Source organism: Balaenoptera physalus, assembly GCF_965194825.1.
Source record: "Balaenoptera physalus genome assembly, contig: SUPER_7_unloc_1, whole genome shotgun sequence".
Taxonomy (NCBI): Eukaryota; Metazoa; Chordata; class Mammalia; order Artiodactyla; family Balaenopteridae; genus Balaenoptera; species Balaenoptera physalus.
This window is the reverse complement of record NW_028126534.1, coordinates 353432-374488: the sequence shown is the minus strand read 5'-3', so window position 1 is coordinate 374488 and position 21057 is coordinate 353432. Positions and strand designations below refer to the sequence as shown.

The window sequence follows — 21057 nt, the reverse complement described above, 5'->3', positions numbered from 1 at the left end:
GGGAAATGACTGTAACAAACATTTCACAGCTTCACAAGCCTTCTACAACCCCCACATACCATGGATAAATTGAGAATTATTTGGACACCAGTTTCCATAATTCTCAAAAGACTTTTGCACAACTTACTATATTTCCTGTATCCCCAATAGGCCTCTTTAAATTCTCCTTGGAACGTGGCAGAGAAAAAAAGACTTTATAAGTGCTTAAAGAAATAGCAGGTCTCTTTTCTACCACAGTTCCCCAAAAGTATGTAGTGTTTTCCGTGTCAACATCCACAAAGGTACCTTAATGAAATTATCCACATCAGGTCTTCTTTTCAACTGAACATTTCCAGGATAAAAGCCAGGCTGACTTCTATGTCTTACACAACTAGATACAGTAAGTGCATATAAAAGATTCCAGATATCAACTAAACCTCCATAAGTCAGTTATCGGGTGCTACATTCCAAGAGGTTGTCATTGAAAAGTCATTTAAAAGAGGTATTTATGCAAGAGGGAAGATATATGTACATGTACAGCTGATTCACTTTGTTATAAAGCAGAAACTAACACACCATTGTAAAGCAATTTTACTCCAATAAAGATGTTAAAAAAAAAAGAGGTATTTAGAAACGTAAATACAAATTATTTTCAAACATTAGACAAAAAAAAAGCAATGATGATTCACAATAGTTAAAAAAGTTCAGAAGGGGGGACCAGGGAAACTGCTGACTATTTCATAAATAAACTTTCAGGTCATTGGACAAATAACTTTAAAACTCCATACATGTTACATATGTATGGGTACACAGCAAGACTCCTCAAATTCTGCATACACCGTGCACAGAAATTAGAAGCAAAACCAGAAATCTAAGACTATTTTTAAAATTTGCTGATCCCTCCTGACTATAATTCATTTAAGAATGAGGACTCGACTAAAAAAATCCTTTTGGTTTTATCAGTAATTGGATTATAGTTGACAAACATAAGTCCAAGTCACTAAACATTCCACTCCACAAAGAAATCCTAAGAAAAGTTGAAATGTCTACTGAATTAATAAAAATCACAAATGTGGCTTCTTTTCTTCCCTAGGAAATGTTACATAAAGGAGACCTTCTCTCAAGTCCCACTCATGGTCAATACCAGGGTATGAGAAGTTACATAGTCAAAGGGCAGTCTTCAAAAAGGCAGCAACAACATATAGTAGAAATTATTCATTTCTAAAAAAGAAATCTTAGATTTTAGTGGTTCTTCTTAGTCACTATAATCTACCTAAGGCTGGACATCACCTAAGCTCTATTTGCTCTCTTAACTGTTTTTTTTCAAAAAGTCCTGATGGGTTTTGCAATAATACATCTTGCATCAGCACCCTTACCAGTAAACGCTATATTAAGTTTTAAGAAAATTATCAAAAGGAAACAGATTCACTTTAAGTGAATGTAAGCTCTGTAAGCACAGGGACTTCTACCTGTTCCCTCATTGCACTATTCCTAGCATCTAGATCTCTGCTGTCCAATACTGTAGTCACTAGCATCATTCAACTATTTAAATACACATCTAAATTAAATTAAATGAAAAATTCAGCCCCTCAGTTGCACTAGCCACGTTTCAAGCGCTTAACAGCCACATGTGGTTAGTGGGCTACTGTACTGAACAGCTCAGAGAACACGCAGAAAGTTCCATTGCACAGTGCATGGGAACTCACTAAATGTCAAATGAATGAACATTCTCCAAGACTGACATTTAAATTTCATATTATTTTACCTACTTGAAACAGCTGGCCTTTCAAAAAAGCTCCTAACTGGTCTTTCTTTAAATTTTTACTAAAATAATTTTATCTTTACAAGACAGAAGATGGGACGTAGGCGGGAAGAATGACAAACTATTTCACATACCTAAATCATTCGGCTTCCTTTCTAACCCCACGTCCCAACAAAAACAAAGTCCAACTTATTACAATTCTTTCCCCTATTCCCTGCTCCACAGTTCCGAGAACCTGTCTTCCCTGGGACCTCTCCAGACTGAGATTTTCCACTCTACTTTCATCACTCCGTTTTACCATCAGTCCCAACTCTTGTTTTTGACTAGCCTCTCTCCTGTATCCGGGCAGGACCTGGAGAGGGCTCCGCGCTCGCAGCAGCGCAATACGAGACCCCCGGCTCCGGCTCCCGCCCGTGCCTCCCTACATTCCGCCACTGGGAAATGTGTGCGCCTATGAGCCTTTCCAGCGAGGGACGCCGGGGGTCCGGGCGTAACCGGGCCAGGCCTGCCCAGGCCTCAGACCAAAAATCCACACAAAACGTCCCACCTCCCCAGGGCTGGGTGTGGTCGTGGACCCCTGGGGCCGCCAAGCTCACCTCGTAGAGCGCCTGTACCATCTCCACCAGCACCCACTGCTCCGCCACCGTCGCCATAGTTAGCCGCCAGGGTTTCCTTCCGGAAGGCGGGCCGCAGGCCCGTCAGATATTGCGCGGCGCGGTCCAGTGACGTCTACACGCCCGGAAGGCGGGGCTGCCGTGAGTTGGGCCCCGCCTTCTCGCGCCTGCGTACTGGGCGGCCGGTGGCTGCGCTGGCTGAGGAAGGTTTCGGGGTGGAAGGTCAACTTGAGGTCTCGCTTAGGTGAGGGGAGGGGTGGGAAGCGGCAGGCTGGTCCCCGCAACAGGTATTCACAACGTGGCCATTATGTGCCAGACCCTGTGATAGGCTCTCAGGATGGAGAGATTTTAATAAATGGCCCTCGTGCTTGTTAGGCAGTTGGGTGCAGGGAGTTATTAATGCAATCGCAAACATATTCTTTGCTTTTAAATTACATAAGTAATGCAGGAATGCATTATCGTAAAAAAAAATAGACAACTCTTATATAGCACTTACTGTGTATAAAGCCTAGTCTAAGGATTTGCAGGTATTAAGCCATATAGGAGTTTGGTGTGGAACCTTCAAGAGCCTCTGTATCCCAACGTGGTGTGCACACACACTTCGGTTGGATTTCTTAAATATAACCGGGAGCATAGGGACAATATTGTTCTACAATTGCTTTTCTTCCATTCTTTTTTTGGCTATAAATCTTGTGTTTTTAATCAACGAAGAAGCCTATTTATTGGAATAATTTGTTATGTGTATTTCTCTTTCCATTTTATTTAAACATTTTCCTATTGGTGAACACTTAGGTTTTTTCTACTTTTTCACCTATTACAAACAATGCTACAGTAAACATTGATGTGCCCTATTGTCTTTCTGTGCGTGTTGGGGTATATCTGACAAGTTTCCTCAAAGTCGAATTTTACTCAATATGCATGCTAATGTCGATAAATACTGCCATACTGCTCTCCAGAATGGCTCAACCAATTTTAAATGTTTGAAAGTGTATTCACGCTCTATCTCATGATGGATATTATCAATCTTTTAAAATTTTTGGCCAATTTAATTTAATGGAGATAAAATGTCTCCACTGAATTTTACTTTCCATGCTGCTGGTTATTCATGGTTATTCTTATATGTTTATTGGCATTTGTAGTCCGTTTGTGAATCATCAATTCATATTCTTTGCCCAGTTTTCTATTAGTTATTTTTCACTTTCTAATGGATGTATGGAAGTTCTTTATGCATTCTGAATATCTTATATTTTCCTATTTCATATGTGACAATTATTTTTGCCCAATTTCTGTCTAGTTGTTTACATTGTCTTTTGTCATACCTATATTTTAATTTTTATGTAATGTGTCAGTCTGTTCCTTTATTGCCTGTGGGTTTGTATCTTGCTTAGAAAGACCATCTTCACCACACTTAGGTTTTCCTCCCACGCTTCAGTTTGTTGTTTATAGTTAGCTCTTTAATTATTCTGGAAATGATATTTTTGTATGATGAGAGGTATGGGCCTTTATTTTTTCCTAAAGGAATAACAATTTTTCTCAGTGCCATTTGTTTGAGTAATCCTGATTTTCCCAAATTCTGTGAAATGGCACCAGCACTATGCACTGCACATGAAGTTGCCACTGTGTACCCGATGGTGTTGGTGCCCTGGGATCCAGTACCATGCTTGCGCACGCTGCCTCGCCCAGGTGCATTCACTCCCAACAGCCAGCTCCTGCAGTTTTCAGAGGCCTACCTTCAGGCTGCCAGAACCCATGTTTCCTACTCTCATGGAGAACTGGAAGGATCTGAGAACATGTTTTCTCAGGCAGCCCTTTACTGGGTGGGTGACTGATGGTTGCTGGGGTGTAAAATATTGGAGCTTCCTGGCGGCACAGAGCAAGACGATTCGAAGGGGTGAACCTCACCATCTCCTCTAGATTGAGTCAAGGGTACTGTGTGCAAATTCTTTGACACACCCATCAAGAGGTAGAGTCTATGTTCTCTTTGCTTGAATCTGGGTGTACCTTGTGACAACTTCTACAGTAGATTGCTGCTGCCATGTGGAGAGATCATGTGGGTACCTCATACACAGGAAAAGAGATGGCGAAGTGACCCCACCTGCTCCAGCCCCCTGCTGTTTGAGTCTTACCAGTCCAGGTGCCAGACATGTAAGGGAAGTTGCCTTCAAGATGACCCTGGCTCTAATCACCCTCTGGTTCAACCACCTGAGAGACTTTGAGTGAAAAATGTCTAGCTAAGCTCAGACAACCCCAAAATTTGTGAGCAAAACAAATGATTGTTATTGTCCTAAGCCACTGCTTTGGGATTGGTTGCTATGTAGAAGTTATCTGCTACAATAGATCACTGGAATGTGTACCCTGTGGAACCTTTCAGGCTTTTGCACTCTTGCATGGTCCCTGTATTATTTTCCTAAGGTTGCCATAACAAATTATCAGAAACTGGGTGGCTTGAAACGACAAAAATTTATTCTCTCACAGTTCTGGAGGCCAGAAGTCCAAAATCAAGCTGTCCACAGGGCTGCACTCCCTCCAAAGACTCTGGGGAATAATCCTTCCTTGTCTCTTCCAGCTTCTGGTGGCTCCTGGCATTCTTTAGCTTGTGACTGCACAACTACAATCTCTGCCTCTGTATTCACATGATCTTCTCTGTCCTATATGTGTCTCTTTACACACACTTGTCATTGGATTTAGGACCCATCCTGATAATCCAGGCTGATGTCATCTCAAGAGCCTTAATTTAATTACATCTGCAAAGAAACTTTTTCCAAATAAGACCATATTCACAGGTTCCAGAGATTATGACATGGACATGTACTTTGGGGGCCCACAATTCAACTCAGCTACAGTCCAATCTCTGGCCCACAATTCACATCTGTCCCACATGCAAAATACATTTGCTCCGTTCCAACATTTCCAAAAGTTTCAACCCTCATCTAAATCAGTTCAAAAAGTCCAAAATCTCATCATCTAAGTCATCTAAATCAGATATGAATGAATCTCTAGGTATAACCCATCCAATGGCAAAATTCTCCATCTATTGACCTGTAAAGCCAGAAGATCACATACAAAATACAAGGGTGGGACAGGAATAGGATAGACATTTCCATTCCAAAAGGGAGAAAATGCAAGGAATAAAGGAGTCATCAGTCCCAAGAAAGTTAGCAATCCAGCAGGGCCAGTTTCATTTTGTTTCAAGACCTGAGAATAATTCTCTGTGTTATGAAGCTACATCATCTGGGCACACAGCTCCATAGGCCTCTGCACCTATGGTAGATTGGTAGGTCTCTGCTGCTACACCTCCAGCTTCTACCTCTTGAGTCCATGGCTCTGCCCTTATAGTCATTCTTCATTTTTCTTGAAGGGGAGCATATGCTTATAGCTAAGAAGCTTTAACAGCCCTGTAGAATTCTGGAAATTCAACAGAATTCTGGAAATTCAACAGCACTCTTTCACTTTGTCCTGTCTCTGTCCCTTCAGGCCAAGCTGACCGTGTTTCTGCTGATACAACATTCTCAGAAACCTTGTGGGTCTCCCATGTATGTCATGAGACTGTGCCATAAACAGAGAGTCCTCCAGAGATCTTTTCTGAATAACCCCGTCTCTACTTCTGGCTCTGCTGAGATGATTGAGTGGATCCATGAGTCACATATTTAATCTCTTTACAAAAAGTTTGTCCAGCTGCATCCTTGGCCCTCTCTCCAGAGCATACTTTCCCAACAGTGACTCTACTAATTTTTTCATCCTTTGCAATATGGATAACCCAAGAACCTCCCAAGTCATCAAGTGCTGTGTTCTTTTTTGCCTGACAGTTCCTTCCTCAATTTACCTCTTTCCTCTCATATTTTTGAAGAAACAGCATGAAGGAACCAGACCACACTTTCAACACTTTGCTTAGAAATTTCCTCAGCTAATTATCCAAGTTCATTACTTAAAAGTTCTGCTTTCCACCGTAGCTACAGGACACAATTCAGTTAGGTTCTTTGCCACTGTATCACCACGATTGCCTTTCCTCTAGTTTCTAATAACATGTTCCACATTTCCTTCTGAGCCCTCAACAGAAAGGACTTTAACATCCATATTTACTAACATTCTGGTCATGATGGGATCCCCATTCTCTAAGATGACAGACATTTTCTCTACCATGCTCTTCACTTTCTTCTGAGATCTCACCAGGATTATCCTTAAAGCCCATATTTCTACTTGCAGACTCTTCAAATCTTTTTCTCTCATGCACCTCAAAATTCTTCCAACCTCTATCCATTACCTAATTCCAAAGCCACTTCCATAGTTTTAGGTATTTGTTACAGCAGCACTTCACTTCCTAGTACCAAAATCTGTATTAGTTTCCTAGGGCTGTCATAACAAATTATCACGAATGGGGTGGGAGAAAAAAAAAGAGAAATTTATTTTCTTATATTCTGAGAGGTCAAAAATCCAAAATCAAGCATTTGCAGGGCTGTACTCACTTTGAAGGCTTTAGGGGAGAATGTGTCCTTTCTTCTTCCAGGTTCTGGTGGCTCCATTCATTCCCTGGCTTGTGGCTGCATCATTCTAATTTCTATCTCCATCTTCACATGGTCTTCTCCTCTTTCTCTGTGTATGTCTCCTCTGTGTTTCTTATAAAGATACTGTCACTGGATTTAGGACCCATCTGGATAATCTAGGATGATCTCATCTTAGAATCCTTAATTACAACTGTTACAGCCCTTTTTCCAAATAAGGTGACATTTACAATGTAGGATTAGGATTGGGATAAGACCATGTCTTTGGGGGCCACTATTCAACTTACTACGGCCTCCTTTCTTTTCTGATTCTACCACCAATCTCTCCCACCAGTTTTTCCCGAGAATGCTTCTTAACAAATCATTTTCACACATATCCTTGCCTCGTAGTCTGCTTCTGGAAAACCATACTTGATAGAGTTTGTATCTGGAGCATCTATTTGATTCCATTAATCTATTTTATTTGTGCCCATTCTGATACAATATTACTTAAAAAAAATAAATTACTTATTTTGAAATATTTTCAGGTCCATATGGCATTGTAAGAAATAAATCAGAGAGATCTCATGTCCCCTTTACCCAGTTTTCTTCAATCAAAACATCTTGCAAAACTATGGTACAATATTAAAACCAGAATACTGACATTGATACAGTCAGGATACAGAAGCATTCCCTTGCCACAAGGATCCCTCATTTTGCCTTTTTATGGCTACACCCACTTCCCCTTCTCCCTCCTCAGTCTCTGTCCCCTGACACCCCCTAATCTGTTCTCCATTTCTATAATTTTGCATTTTTAGAATTTTATATAAATGGAATCATACCATAGGGGAAATTTTAAGATTGGCATTTAAATTTCAGCGTAATTCCCTAAGATTCATCCAGGAAGTTACATGTATTAATAGTGTTTCCCTTTTCATTACTGAGTGGTATTCTGTGATATGGATGTTACGTCATTGTTAGGCCATTGTTAGCTCTGCTCATTGTTAGGCCATTCACATGTTGAAGGACACTTGAGTCGTTTCCAGTTTTAGAGCTCCTATTAAGATTTGTGTACAGATTTTTGTGTGAACATCAACTTTCATTTCTCTGGGATTCATACCCAGGAGTGAAATTGGTGGGTCATATGGTAATTTTATGTTTAGTTTTACAAAACCTGCCAAACTATTTTGCAGAGTGCCTGTACCATTTTGCTTTCCCATCAGCAACATATCAGTGATCTAGTTTCTCTACATCCTCACCAGGTGTTGTCACAATTTTTTACTTTGGCCTTTCTGATAGGTATGTAATTATATCTCACTGTAGTTTTAATTTGCATTTTCCAATTTTCATATGTTTATTTGTTATTAAATAAGGATGAGAGAGGTCTGTATATCAACCTTGGTAAAATGTCTATTTATGTCTTTTGCCCCTTTTCCAACTGGATTTTATGTTAACTGTTCAGTTTTAAGAGTTCTTTGTGTAATCTAGATACTATTCCTTTGCCATTAAGTGGTTTGCACCATGTTTTTTTTAATTCACTGTAGTTTTGTGGTATTTTGTTCTGGTGAATGTAGCAATTCAGTTGGCTCATTATTTCTTATTCATAACAGTCAGTTCTTCTTTCATGAGGTTACATTTTCTTTTCATTTACTCTTTCAACTGATATTTAACCAGTACCCACTATAAGCCTAAGGAGATAGGGACAAAGAAGTGAACAAAATCTTCAAAGATCTTTTTCTTCCTGGAGCTTATATCCTACTAAGGAAACCAGAAAGAAACAAGACAGACAAGGAAAATATATAGTGTCTTAGATAGTGATAAATGCTAGAGAGAAAGTAATAAAGCAGGGAAGGGGGTTATAAATTGTTTGCGAGGTTGATATTTTAGATCGGATGACCAGGGAAGGCTTACTGAGAAGTTAACTTTTGACTTAAATACTAGTTGCAAATGAAAGAGCTAGCCATGCAGATACCTAGTCAATACTATTGTCTTTTGTGCACACTACAAAAATTTCTCAGCTCCTATGAACTTTGCAGGTAGAGAGACTAACAGGTGCAAGGCCCTAAGGTTGGAGCATTCTCAGAATGCTCAAGGCAGAATGAGGGGCCAATCTGGCTGGATTGGATTGAGCCAGAGGACAGAAGAGTAGGAGGTGAGGTTAGGAGTGAGGAAGAAGCCTGGTCTTATGGGGATTGTAGGTCGCTCTCAGGACTCTGCCATTTCCCAGATGACATGGGGGCTGTTGGAGGGTTCTGAACAGAAGAGAGACACGCTCTGGCTTGCATTTGCCAGGATTTCTCTGCCAGCTCTTTGAAAATTGATTGATGGGATCATTTTAGAAGCAATGTATCAGCTAGGGTCTAACAAGGAAAAATAAACCACTTGAGTGGTGAGAAAGCAAACCTGACACTTTGCTCTGAGTCAAGTTTGCCCTGCCTGAAGTTCTTTAGCACTTTTAATGGCAGCTGCCACCTAAGTAAATAGCTCTGCTCAGGGGCAACCTCACAACAACCTACGTCTAACAAATATTGCTAGAGGCAGAATAAAGAAGAATCAAAAAAGAAAGAATCATGGGATTCATCACAGAGGAATGAAAATCTTTTGATAATTATTAAGAAGTGGGATATATAAAACAAACACTGATGTGGTTACTTACTCCCCTACTCATCCCCCCAACATTAAAGGGCCCCAAACAAGTCTGCTCTATTTACCTCAGTTTGGAGAAAATGGGAATATTTGAATGGGCTTTATGTAAAATGGTTGTGTCTCTTTTGCCTGATTGTTTTGTGGGAGTGAACTTTGTGTCTCACTGTGGAATGCTTCCCCTGCCTGGTATTGTAAGACAGGCCATATAAATCCACCTTTTGGGCAACGTCATACGTGAATTGAACATACTAAAAGAAGTCAGTAGGGTTGCCTGATCCCACGTAGTGTAAGGTGGAAACTGGGGGTTGACAGGAGTAGTAGCGGAGGATTTTTATCCCTAGGGTGAACTGGTTTAGGGTTGACGTATGCACTCAGATAGAGGGCCTTTGTTGAATGCCTTGTGCAGATTTTTTAAAGATGTGGTACATAAACCCCGAAATTCTAGAACATAGAAATATTTTGATTTCCATTTTAGTTGTTGGAAATCTCCTTGATATAAAGAAGCAAGTGAAAGAAAATGTAATTGGACCAGCAAGTCAGCCTTTTCATATCATTTAGGCGGCAACCCAGTTCTTTGGGGAAATTGAAAACATTGTCTTGTAATCTCTACCTAATCAGAAATGTAAACACAGCTCACTATTGCCTAAGACTGAGCCCTGTGACCTCAGTCAGGTAGTACCTGAAACCAAAGGGGGAAAAAAGAGGGAAAGAGAGCTTTAAAAAAGTACAACCTGCTGGAAAGACTTCCTTGCCCCAAAATCTAATTCATACTCTCTGTAAAGATTTTTCAAGGACAAATGCAAATTTTAAAAGTCTCTTCCACAAATAGTAAAAAACCTTAGTCTTCTGAGCAGATAAACAACTTATTCCAACTGTTATTTATAAACTAGTGAGTTTTATATTGTAATACCTGATTCATGACTAAAGTTTTAAAATGAAGCTATGAGATCACTGGTTGTGTCTGTATGTCTGTGGTGTATGTTGGAGATACGGTATTTTTTTCTACCTCTGATAGTATTATTGAAATTAATTTGTAAAAGAGCTCTGTTTACTTTGCTTAAAAGTGCTTACAAATTAAATATTTTTAAATGTAATAGAAACAAACGCAAATATTTTTCAAGTTCATGTGATCCAGGATTAATCTTTAACAAATAAAAGTAAATTTAAGGTTATCAGTTCAATTAAAATAGGCATGTGTTTAGAGTTGTCAGCATTAAATGTAAAACTTTTATTCAACCTAGGTTTATTAAAAGTCAAGGGGGCTTCCCTGGTGGAGCAGTGGTTGAGAATCTGCCTGCCAGTGCAGGGGACACGGGTTCGAGCCCTGGTCTGGGAAGGTCCCACATGCCGCGGAGCAACTAAGCCCCTGTGCCATAACTACTGAGCTTGCGCGTCTGGAGCCTGTGCTCCGCAACAAGAGAGGCCGCGATAGTGAGAGGCCCGCGCACCCCGATGAAGAGTGGCCCCCGCTTGCCGCAACTAGAGAAAGTCCTCGCACAGAAACGAAGACCCAACACAGCCATAAATAAATAAATAAATAATTCCCCCAAAAAATGTATTAAAAGTCAAATAAGTTTATGTTATCTCTGATACAAAATTTGCCAGCAAGAAAAATAGCTTGGGATGTTGATCGGCTTTGTCTAATGTCTCCTGAAGTTTTCAAGGGTGATCTAAACATGATTTTTGGGAACAAGTGATGTAGATAAATGTAAGTAAGCTAAATCTTAAAAACAGCTTCCAAAATAATTTGGTAACAAAACTGTACAGTTTTGCTAAGTTAAATTAAATGATGAAAATTCATCGAATGTCTAGATCATTTCCAAATATGATAAATTGCTGAAATATTAATTGCTAAACAAGTATAAATATACCTACTTTTTGTCTTCTTATTACAGAAAAACTAAATATGTTTAGATTTATTAGAAACATGTCATGTACCACATTGAAAAAAATTATTATGTTATGAGGAAATGTATGTTTCTAGAAATTATGAAATGTATTCACATGTTTGCCAACCAGAAAATACTGGTATAACAAACAGGTCACAATTGCTTACTCCTTAGTTTTCACTAGAAATTAAGGTTTCTATGGGTTAAGAACTCTAATTAATATAAATAATTAAAATTATCAAAATTAATAAGGAAAACATCTTTATATGTAAGGGGAAAAAAGTATAAGGAATGGAAATGCATTTTGTTAAGGGGAAAACAAGTAATTTTGTCCTAAAAAGAAGTTAAAAAAAAAAGGAGAGAGAGAGAGAAAGGGAAAGCATAGGACAAAATCTGAATATACAAAAGAAAGGTGTTATAGAGGTTTACGGAAAAGAAACCCTGAGAAAAATTTTTGTGCGTGGTTAGGACTGGCTAAGAATAAAATAGAATAAATTTAGAATAAATATAATAAATTTAATTGAGCGAATGAATTTTAATATTAAAACTAAGCTGTTGCAAAACTAGAATTTGAATTTTTCTCTCTGTTAAGTGGACAAAGTTATCTTGCAATATTGATCTGTTTTTGATAGCAGATTGTAAAATTTCTTTACCTTTTAAATAATCTGTTGTAAGTTTCTGTATTTGCCTTTGAAATATCTTATTGTCACTTCGGTTAAGTGAATAAGTATCCTTTCACAGTGACCTATGATCCTATTTGACCAAGTGTTTTAAACCTTTTGATATCTTTGAGAAATTTCCCCAAATCAAATTCTAGATGAAGTCTTTTTGACCTCTAGCTAACTTTGAGGTTTTCAGAGGGCCCCTGAAAAATCTCAAAGAGAGATATTAAACTTATTAGGCTTATTTGGTATGTTAAATTACATGGAAAGCATTGTCAAATGAGTGATAATTTGAGATAAACCTTAGGTTATATTGTATGAATGAATGTTACTAATATAAATGTTATAGAAATTATATAAAATTCTATATAAAACTCAGATATGTCCTGGTATAATATCAATTACAATTCTAGTTATTATTTTATAATGTTGTATGTCACAGAAATAACCAAATTTCCTTGTCAATTGCATTATAATAAGATCTTTAACCATACCATTTTAAGTATTTTGTCATTTATAGACAGTTACTGTTTTACTCTGATGCTTTTACAAAAATGCTTCATGTTCAAGAAGATTTATAGAAAGAATTTTTTGACATATATACCTTTCTGATAACTTTCAAATCATATACTTAACTGAGTAAGAAATTACAGAACTCTAATGAAAACCCTGATGGCTTCATAAAACTGCTAACAAAGATCAATATCAATAAGAATTAATTATACCAAACTGAATGAACTGATGAACATGATCATAAGTTTTATGACTTTTCATCTGAACTATTACAGGCTTTTTAATCTTTGCTTTCCAGATATAAGGAAATCTTTCCTCTTAAGCTGACAATATTATAGCTACTTGGTAAATTATACATTTGTAAGTAGAATTGAAACATTTATCTTTTTTTCTCCCTACCTGATTGCTCCAGAATTTGGAGACTCTTAGTGAGTATTCTTATTTTCATGGCAATATAGTTATTTGTATAAGTTCACTAAAAATATGTTCCCCTTATAACAGGACCCAATTGGAAACTTTGGCTATGGCTTTGGCTGGAAAGTCATATTTGAGAATGTGCATAGAATCAGATACAACCAGACAGCCTTAAGGAACTGAGGCTGACTTTAGGGAGCCATAAAATCCCTTGGAAAGTTAGCCTGGTACCCTGCTAACAGGTTCTCAGTGGCCTTACCAGGTGAGTAAGGAAGGTCACTTCCTGGCAGGCACAAGAATCTCAGAATATTTTGGGGACCTCAAGAAGAGAGGAATTCACCCAAATATATAGGTATTACAGGCAAGTCAGATGGCAAGTCCTTGGTGTGGCTTCATGGCTTCCTGGCCTCCATAGGCTAATAAAAATTTAATCTGGGATTCCTTGTGAAAAGTTCCAGGGAAGCAAATTTAAAATAGTCTTTATGGTCAATCACTATTCTTTCTGGATTTAAGTAATCAGGCTAGGTTTAATGAAACTAAATTTATTTGGCAAACAAATTAAATGTTAATTCAGCTATCTTTGTTAGAAATGAGGATGACTTTAGAGAAAAAAGTTGTTTTTCAGTAGAACTTTAATACACAGTCATGGGTATTAGATTCTAGTTCTGTTAATTGTCTTCAAGGTTTTGCTTTTCCACTCGTTAGCTGGTCTGGATCCTGAATTCTTCTAGTTTACTCAAATCTTTTACTACAACTTTTCAAACTAATGTTTCCAATTTTTCTCCCACTTTGGACTTGGAATCGTTGAGAACTAAAACTGCCCTTTTCCTGAAGCCCTGTGAACTGAAACTGAACAACTTGATATAAACTTAAGAGAGGTTACCTCAATAGCCCATGTTTAGACCATCTCTGTGCTTATTGCTGTGTAAGGCACTCAGAAAGTTTACCTGAACACCTGATGACATCCTCAGAGACATTTCAAACTGCAAAAGATGCTTCAATCCTGACATCGAGAAATCTTCTGCACTGGCAGCAATCAGAACTCACTCAGACCGTGAGTTTATAACTTGCTCCAATCATTAACCATTGTTTTTCTTTTGTCTCCGTAGAAATGCCTCTTATTAAATACCCAACTTCTCACACCCTATAGGCCTAGCTTTGGGAGCCCACCTGCATCTCTGCTTCCTGAAATGAGTAACTGAACTGACCTATTATCAGGACTAAGATACTGGTTCAGTGAGATAAAAAGCAATCTATCAACTTAACTTCTGGACTGTGAAACTTAAGTTTCAAAAGTGGGACTACAGAGGAGCAAAATTTCTCACCCCAAAATGTTTCTTTGGCATGCAGATTATTTTGAGCTGAAAAAAATCAAAGCCCAAAAGACTCAGGAAGAACCTTTGACCTTCCTCCTAACTGCCTAAAGAATGTAGATAGAGGACTGTTTCAGGAAGGGAGCTATCACCATAGATAACTATGGTATGAACTTGGTGTGTACAGAGGGAGGAACCTAGCAGTGTGTTTTTTAAAATTCCTCTCTGTCTCACTGTCTCTGCATGGCCAGCAAACATTTGTTTACCAAACAGTTGCTTTTCCATCTCCATGTAAATTGCCTTCCCCCTCTTTGAAGTCCCAAACTGCTATCCCCAACATCCTATTTTGTCTTTAGCTGAAGATGATATGTAAGGTGAGGGTTCCTGCCATTTTGGTGAGTTATCTGGTTTTCCTGGGTCTCTGCAATGTATACATGTTATTAAAATTTTGTGTGATTTTCTCCTGTTAATCTGTTTCATGTCAATTTAATTCTTAGACCAGCCAGAAGAACCTAGAAGGGTAGAGAAAAATTTCTTCCTCCTGACAGAGTGAACCTGCAAAACCCTACACACCCCAACCTTGGACCCTAACAAAGGCAGAGCCCCTGATTCTTGCTAGATTCTCTCTCTCTCTCTCTCTCTCTCTCTCTCTCTCTCTCCCCGCCATCCCTCCCTCCCTGCCTCCCTCCCTCTCCGTGACCTCACAGTGTGGCCCTGGAGCTTGCCATGTACCCTCCAAGACCTGTGAGTAATAAACCTTGTTCCTTAAAGTTCCCTGATGGTTTTTGCTGAAGTGCATCCTGCAATCATAATAAGTACTGCAAGGACCAGACCAGCCACAACATTGGCTCAGGTCAGGGAAATGTCTGTGGGGACTGGCTGCTTGTAATATAGGCCCTGGGCAAGTGTCTCAGGCATTCCTAACCATAAGCATCACTATCAAGAGTCTGAGACTAACACAACACACACACACACAAGTATTATATGTAGTAATGTTAAACATTTTTCATTTATTTTGCTGGGTACTAGGTGGTTTCTTTCAAGCTGAAGCATTATGTCCTTCTTCAGTTCTAGAACAATTTTTTTGACTATTTCTACCTCATTATTTATGTTACCTTTAAAACAGTTTTTTATTTATGGGAGAAAATATTTGCAAACTACATAAATGATAAGAGATTAATATCCAGAATGTATAGAGAACTCCTGCAACTGAACAAAAACAACAAAACAAACAACCAAGTTAAAAAATGGGCAAAGGATTTGAACAGATATTTCACCAAAGAAGGTATACAAATAGTCACTAAGCACATAAAAGGATGCTTAATGGTGCTGAATTATACACTTAAAAGTGGTTAAAATGGTAAATTTTGTTATGTATGTATGTTTTACCACAATAAAGAACTCCTTTTTCTTTATATGTATGTATTTAAATTTTATATAGATTAACTTTTTTTCCAAAATTTCCAATTTTTGTCCTTTTAAACTTCATTCTGGTAAAATTCCTGGTGTCAATATTCTAGTCCACCATTTTGTCTTTAGTTGTGGCTATTCAGCCCATCAGGTCATTGATTTAAAATCTAATTTCAGTGACCATTTTTAATTTCTAGAGAAGTAAATTATTTAAAATTCTAGATGTGGAATTCATCAACATTTATTTATTGAGCACTTACTTCCTAAGGCACTGGAGCATAGAAATGCACAAAAAATGTCACATCCCTGCCCTCCTGGTGCTTACGCTGTAGTGGGTAGACAGGTAATAAACAGATAAACAACAAAATATACAGCTTAATGTCATGAAATGTTATGAAGAAAGGGAAAGTATGTATAGAGATAAAGAATTACAGAAAGTGGACAGGGAAGGCTCTCTAAAGAGTTGTTGTTTGGGCAGAACTTTTAATAAAGGAATGAAATTTATGAATGTTTGGTGAAAGAGTGTTATAGGTAGGGGAAAGACCAAGCGATGAGAAAATATTTTGGGAGTTCAAGAAATACCAAAGACGAGAGTGTGGCTGGTGTAGGGTGAGGGGAGCTACTGCAAAGGTCCTGACTTAGTTAGACGCTGGTGGTAGAGTTGGATGAGGTGAGAAGTCATCATACCAGAGACAGTTTCAAGATAGAACTGATAAGATTTGCCACTGTGGGATGGGAGAGAAAAGTAGATCAAGGATTCTCCAAGGTCTTTAGCCTGAATCACTGAGTGAATGGCATTACCATTTTCTGAGATGGGGAAGACTGAAGGTGAGCAAGTTTGAAAGCAGATGTTAGACATCTGCATGGAGATGTCCCATAGGCAGGTGGATGTTTGGATCTGAAGTTCAGAAGAGAGGTAAGGAATAGAAATGGAAATGAGTGTAGATACAGGAGAAAAGAGGTATAAAGGCTCTGCCTTAAAGCACCACTTACTGGGTATATTAACTACATTTACTTTAAGATGGCCTCCTGTTTTCCCTATTAACCATATTTCCTCAGATATTACTTCTATTTGGTCATATTAGGTATTAGTTTCCAGTACATTTGAAAAAATTTCTAAAATTTAAAAAATTTTTCTAAAATTTTAATTTTTTCCTACCTTGGACTGCTGCCCACTCAGACACTGAATAAAGTGAATGTTAATATAGTGACAGACTTTACCATAGTCACTGAAAAGACTTTTTTATTAAAGCCCAGTAAAATCCCATTTACTTTATATATCAGGATTTTCCTAACTCTTAAATATTAATGGTCATCCAAGAGTCACCGCAGAGTTGAAAAAATAATTTAACATGAAAGAAAAACACCAAAACAAAGAATAAAAAGAGCTTGGCACAACTGGCTTTGCAGTTGTGACAAATGCACCATACTAGTATAAGCTGTTTAATTATAGGGGAACTAGTTGTGAGTTATATAGGAACTCTACTATCATCACAATTTTTTCTGTAAATCTAAAACTATTGTAAAATAAAAAGCTTATTTTACAAAAAAGGAACTTGGGGAAACAGGGTTAATGTGAAATGAAGAAGGAAAAAATATAGTTTCATGGAAAGAAGAAGAATATAATGCAACCATGAGGCAAGAGCCATATGTCATAAAAAGGAACATCTAGGTAATAAGGAAGAGCTCTTGGGAATTAAAAACATGGAAGCAGAAATGAAAGAATGTGTTAAAAGTCTTGAAAGATAAAGTTAAAGAAATGTCCCAGAAAATATAACAAAAAAACAAAGAGATAGAAATTAGGGACAAAAGACACACAGATGAGAGAAACAGTTTAGGAATTGCAAGATTCATATACTTGAGTTCCAGAAAGACAGCACATAGGAAAAGATGGAGAGGAAACAATCTAAGACATAATAGAAGAAAATTCCCCAAAGGACATGAGTTTCCAGATTGAAAGGCTCCCTCAAGTGCCCAACATACTGATTATAAGAAGTCCCACAACTACTTATACCATTGTAAAGTTAAAGAAAAATGAAAATAAAGAAAGCTCCTAAATCTTCTAAAAGGGGGGATAGGAGGACGGGTCATATAAAAAGGATCAAGTGTAAATATAGGGTCAGACTTCTCATTAGCAATATTAGAAGCCAGACAGCATAGACCAATGTCGTCAAACTTTTTTTTTTAATTAATTAATTTTATTTATTTTTGGCTGTGTTGGGTCTTCACTGCTGCGAGCAGGGGCTACTCTTCCTTGCGGTGTGCAGGCTTCTTATTTCAGTGGATTCCCTTGTTGTGAAGCACCAGCTCCAGGCATGCAGGCTTCAGTAGTGGTGGCACACGGTCTCAGTAGCTGTGGCTCGTGGGCTCTAGAGCGCAGGCTCAATAGTTGGGCACATGCGCTTAGTTGCTCCGCAGCATGTGGGATCCTCCCGGACCAGGGATTGGACCCCTGTCCCCTGCATTGGCAGGAGGATTCTTAACCACTGCGCCACCAGGGAAGTCCTCAATGCCTTCAAACTTCTGAAGGAAATGATTTCCAACAAAGGAGTCTATCATTAACTATTACTCAATAATAAAAGTAGAATGAAGACATACAGTGTATATCAATTAGGATCAGTTAGGTGATGCTACAGTAACAACCATCTCCCAAATCTTTGTGGCTTATTATAACAAGTTTATTTCTTGCTTATGCTACACCCCTTTGTAAATCTGAGAGTAGGGGAGATTCTGCAACACTGCCCTTTTTCATGATCCAGGCCAACACAACAGCCACCATCCTGGACATCACATATCATTGTGTTACTGCCAGTTTCACACTAGCAATTAGTGCTGTGGCATGAAGGTGACATGCCACTTCTACTCATGTGGCGAGGAGGTGTGATGTTACTCCATGTCTGGAAAACAGAACAGCACTGATGCCTGCACACAAGTTCTTAATAACCGATCCACCTTGGTACTCTTTCTCAAGAAACTCCTGGGTGATATGCCACTCCCAAATGAGTAGCAAAACAAGAAAGAAGATGACATGGGACACCTCACACAGAAAAGAAGGGAAGGAGATTCCAGGATGACAGCTGTGGGCAGGCCTAAGTGTGACTAGGCCAAATTGGATTAATGGGATGGAGGACAGAAGGAATGGATCTAAGTGGGTCCAACATCAAGAAAATTAACAAAAAGAGGCAATTAAACCCAGAAGAAAAATGTTACAGAGAGGAATCACTATTTGGCTTGACAGTGAACAACGTTTAAAGTCATTTAATAATAGAAACACTGTGAATGAACTTAACTGAAAAATGGGTTCAACTATATTGAGAAGATGGGAGTTGGTGAAATGTTGAAATGTGTGGGAGGGATAATGTTAAGGCACCTGAATCTTCATCTTCTATAACATGTTGTTAATGAATAACAGCAAAATGAAAACATCATAAATACAAGAAGAGCAAGCTGCTTAAAAATATAAAGAAATTTTTAGAAGTAACTAAAAGAAGTAGTTGCCTTTTGGAAATGGGAATCTGGGGTGGGGAAGGGTGGGCCAGGACAGATTTTTATTTTTATAAACCTCGTGCTTTTATCTGAATTCTTAACCTATAATATATGTAAGTATATGTGTATATGTGTATATAGTATACGTACTAAAACGGAAAAAAATCAAAATTAAGCCAAGTTGTATCTTTAATTGTTCTTTATAATATTTTACCTAACGTATTTAGCATTATGTGTCAGTCACTGTTATCAGTGATTTATGTGTATTGAACAGTGGAAAAATATCTTATTGTGGGATGTAGAAAAATTTCTGTTTGGATCTAAAATCAAATAGATTTGTTGGCCTAATATTAAAATTAACTGAAAATCCCTTAAATCTCCCATTACCCTGCAGTATATCAAACAGGTAGTTTTGTATACACACCCTTGAATCCATTCCTGCAACCCTTTCTTAGATAATATTTCTTAAGGGCTCTCAATTCATTATTATTATTTTTATTATTGTAGGGGTATAAAGTTGAGTTATTCAGACTGCTAAGTTTATAAATCACTTGTAGTCTCTCTATTCATCCATCCATTCGTTTCCCCCCACTTTGTCTCCAGTCCCCACTCCCATTCTCATCCCTTGTCCTTCTGGACACCTGCTCTAATGTCTTTAATTATACCTGTAGCCTTGCAAAATATGCAGTGATAATCAATCAATCAAATAATTTGTGAAAAATTTAAAAAGTGAGGTTCAGGTCATCCCTGGATAACTCCAGTCCTGTGGCTCAACAAAGCTATTGAAGCCTCTGGTTCTTCTGAGATCTTTGTTCCACTACCCACAGTATCAACTTCTTTGTAAGACCAATATCAAGATAATTTTAAGACCAGTACTCCTCACTGGCTATAAGACAGCAGCTGATGGTAATCAGTTCTGCATGATTCCATGTTCACGTCCAGGCAAAGAGAGAGACTGGTTTCAAGAGGTTTTTTCTTAAGAGCAAGGAACGATTTTTCTAAGAGACCCTGAGAGTTCTGCTCAAGTCTCCTTGGTCTACATGACTTGGATCTGTCCACACCTGAATCAGTCAGTGTAAAGGAGAGAAGGGATGATTTGCTGATACACAATGGGAGGAACAGAATGGATATTGGAGTCAATCACAATCCTCGAAAGCCACTTCACTGGTCTCCCTATTTTATCTTCCTTTCCACCGATCCATTCGATACAGCAACCATCTGACTACATCACTCATCACTTAAAATCCTTCAACAGTATGGCACCTAGTCTTCAAAGATGACCCTCCCACTGAATTACACCTCCTGGTATTCACATCTTGAATCTGGGTTGGCTCTGCAATTTGCTTTTGTCCAGTGATGCCATGTGGCTTCTGAAAGTGGGTCATAAAAAACGTTACTGTTTCTGCTAGAACACTGTTTTTTAGAATACTCCCTCTAGGAAACCAGCCACCATACTGTGAGCTGCTAAAGCTGCGTGAAAAAGCCATGAATAGGCACAATGGTTGACAGCCCCAGCGGAGCACCCAGCCAACATACACGTCAGTGAGCCACCTTGAGCATCCAACCTGGTCGAGTTTTCACATGACTGCAGCTTTTGTATGACGGCAACCACCTGTAAGACTTCAAGTGAGAACTGCCCAGCTGGGCACAGTCAACCTACAGAACTGTGAGAGATAATAATAAATGGGTGCTTTATGCCATCAAGTTCTGAGGTGGTTCATGACTTAACAATAGACCACTGAAACAAATGTCTTCCCCCACATATCAGTTTTGGTTGCATCTGGCTGTGAATAAGAGGACCTGAGCAATAATGACTTAAACAAAGGCCTTCAATGATCCTACATATCAAGGAGCCTGGGGGAGGCAGTTCCAGGGTTTGCTCAGAGGCTTG

The 21057-nt window shown here is 38.5% G+C and overlaps 1 protein-coding gene across 4 annotated transcripts in view; it reads right to left on the bottom strand.

The window, feature by feature from the left end:
* Positions 1–2523, bottom strand: part of LOC309665249 (serine palmitoyltransferase 1-like) — a 97678-nt gene extending 95155 nt beyond the window's left edge. For 3 of the 4 annotated variants that reach the window (XR_014266277.1, XM_082478887.1, XM_082478886.1), the window contains exon 1: positions 2338–2523. Coding sequence is in view for 3 of the 4 variants with exons in the window: in XM_082478887.1 (XP_082335013.1) it covers positions 2338–2394 (57 nt within the window). In the remaining variant the exon portion in view is untranslated. The remainder of the gene's footprint in view (positions 1–2337) is intronic. The other variant, XM_082478888.1, reaches the window with a different exon arrangement.
* Between the last annotated feature and the right edge of the window lie 18534 nt (positions 2524–21057).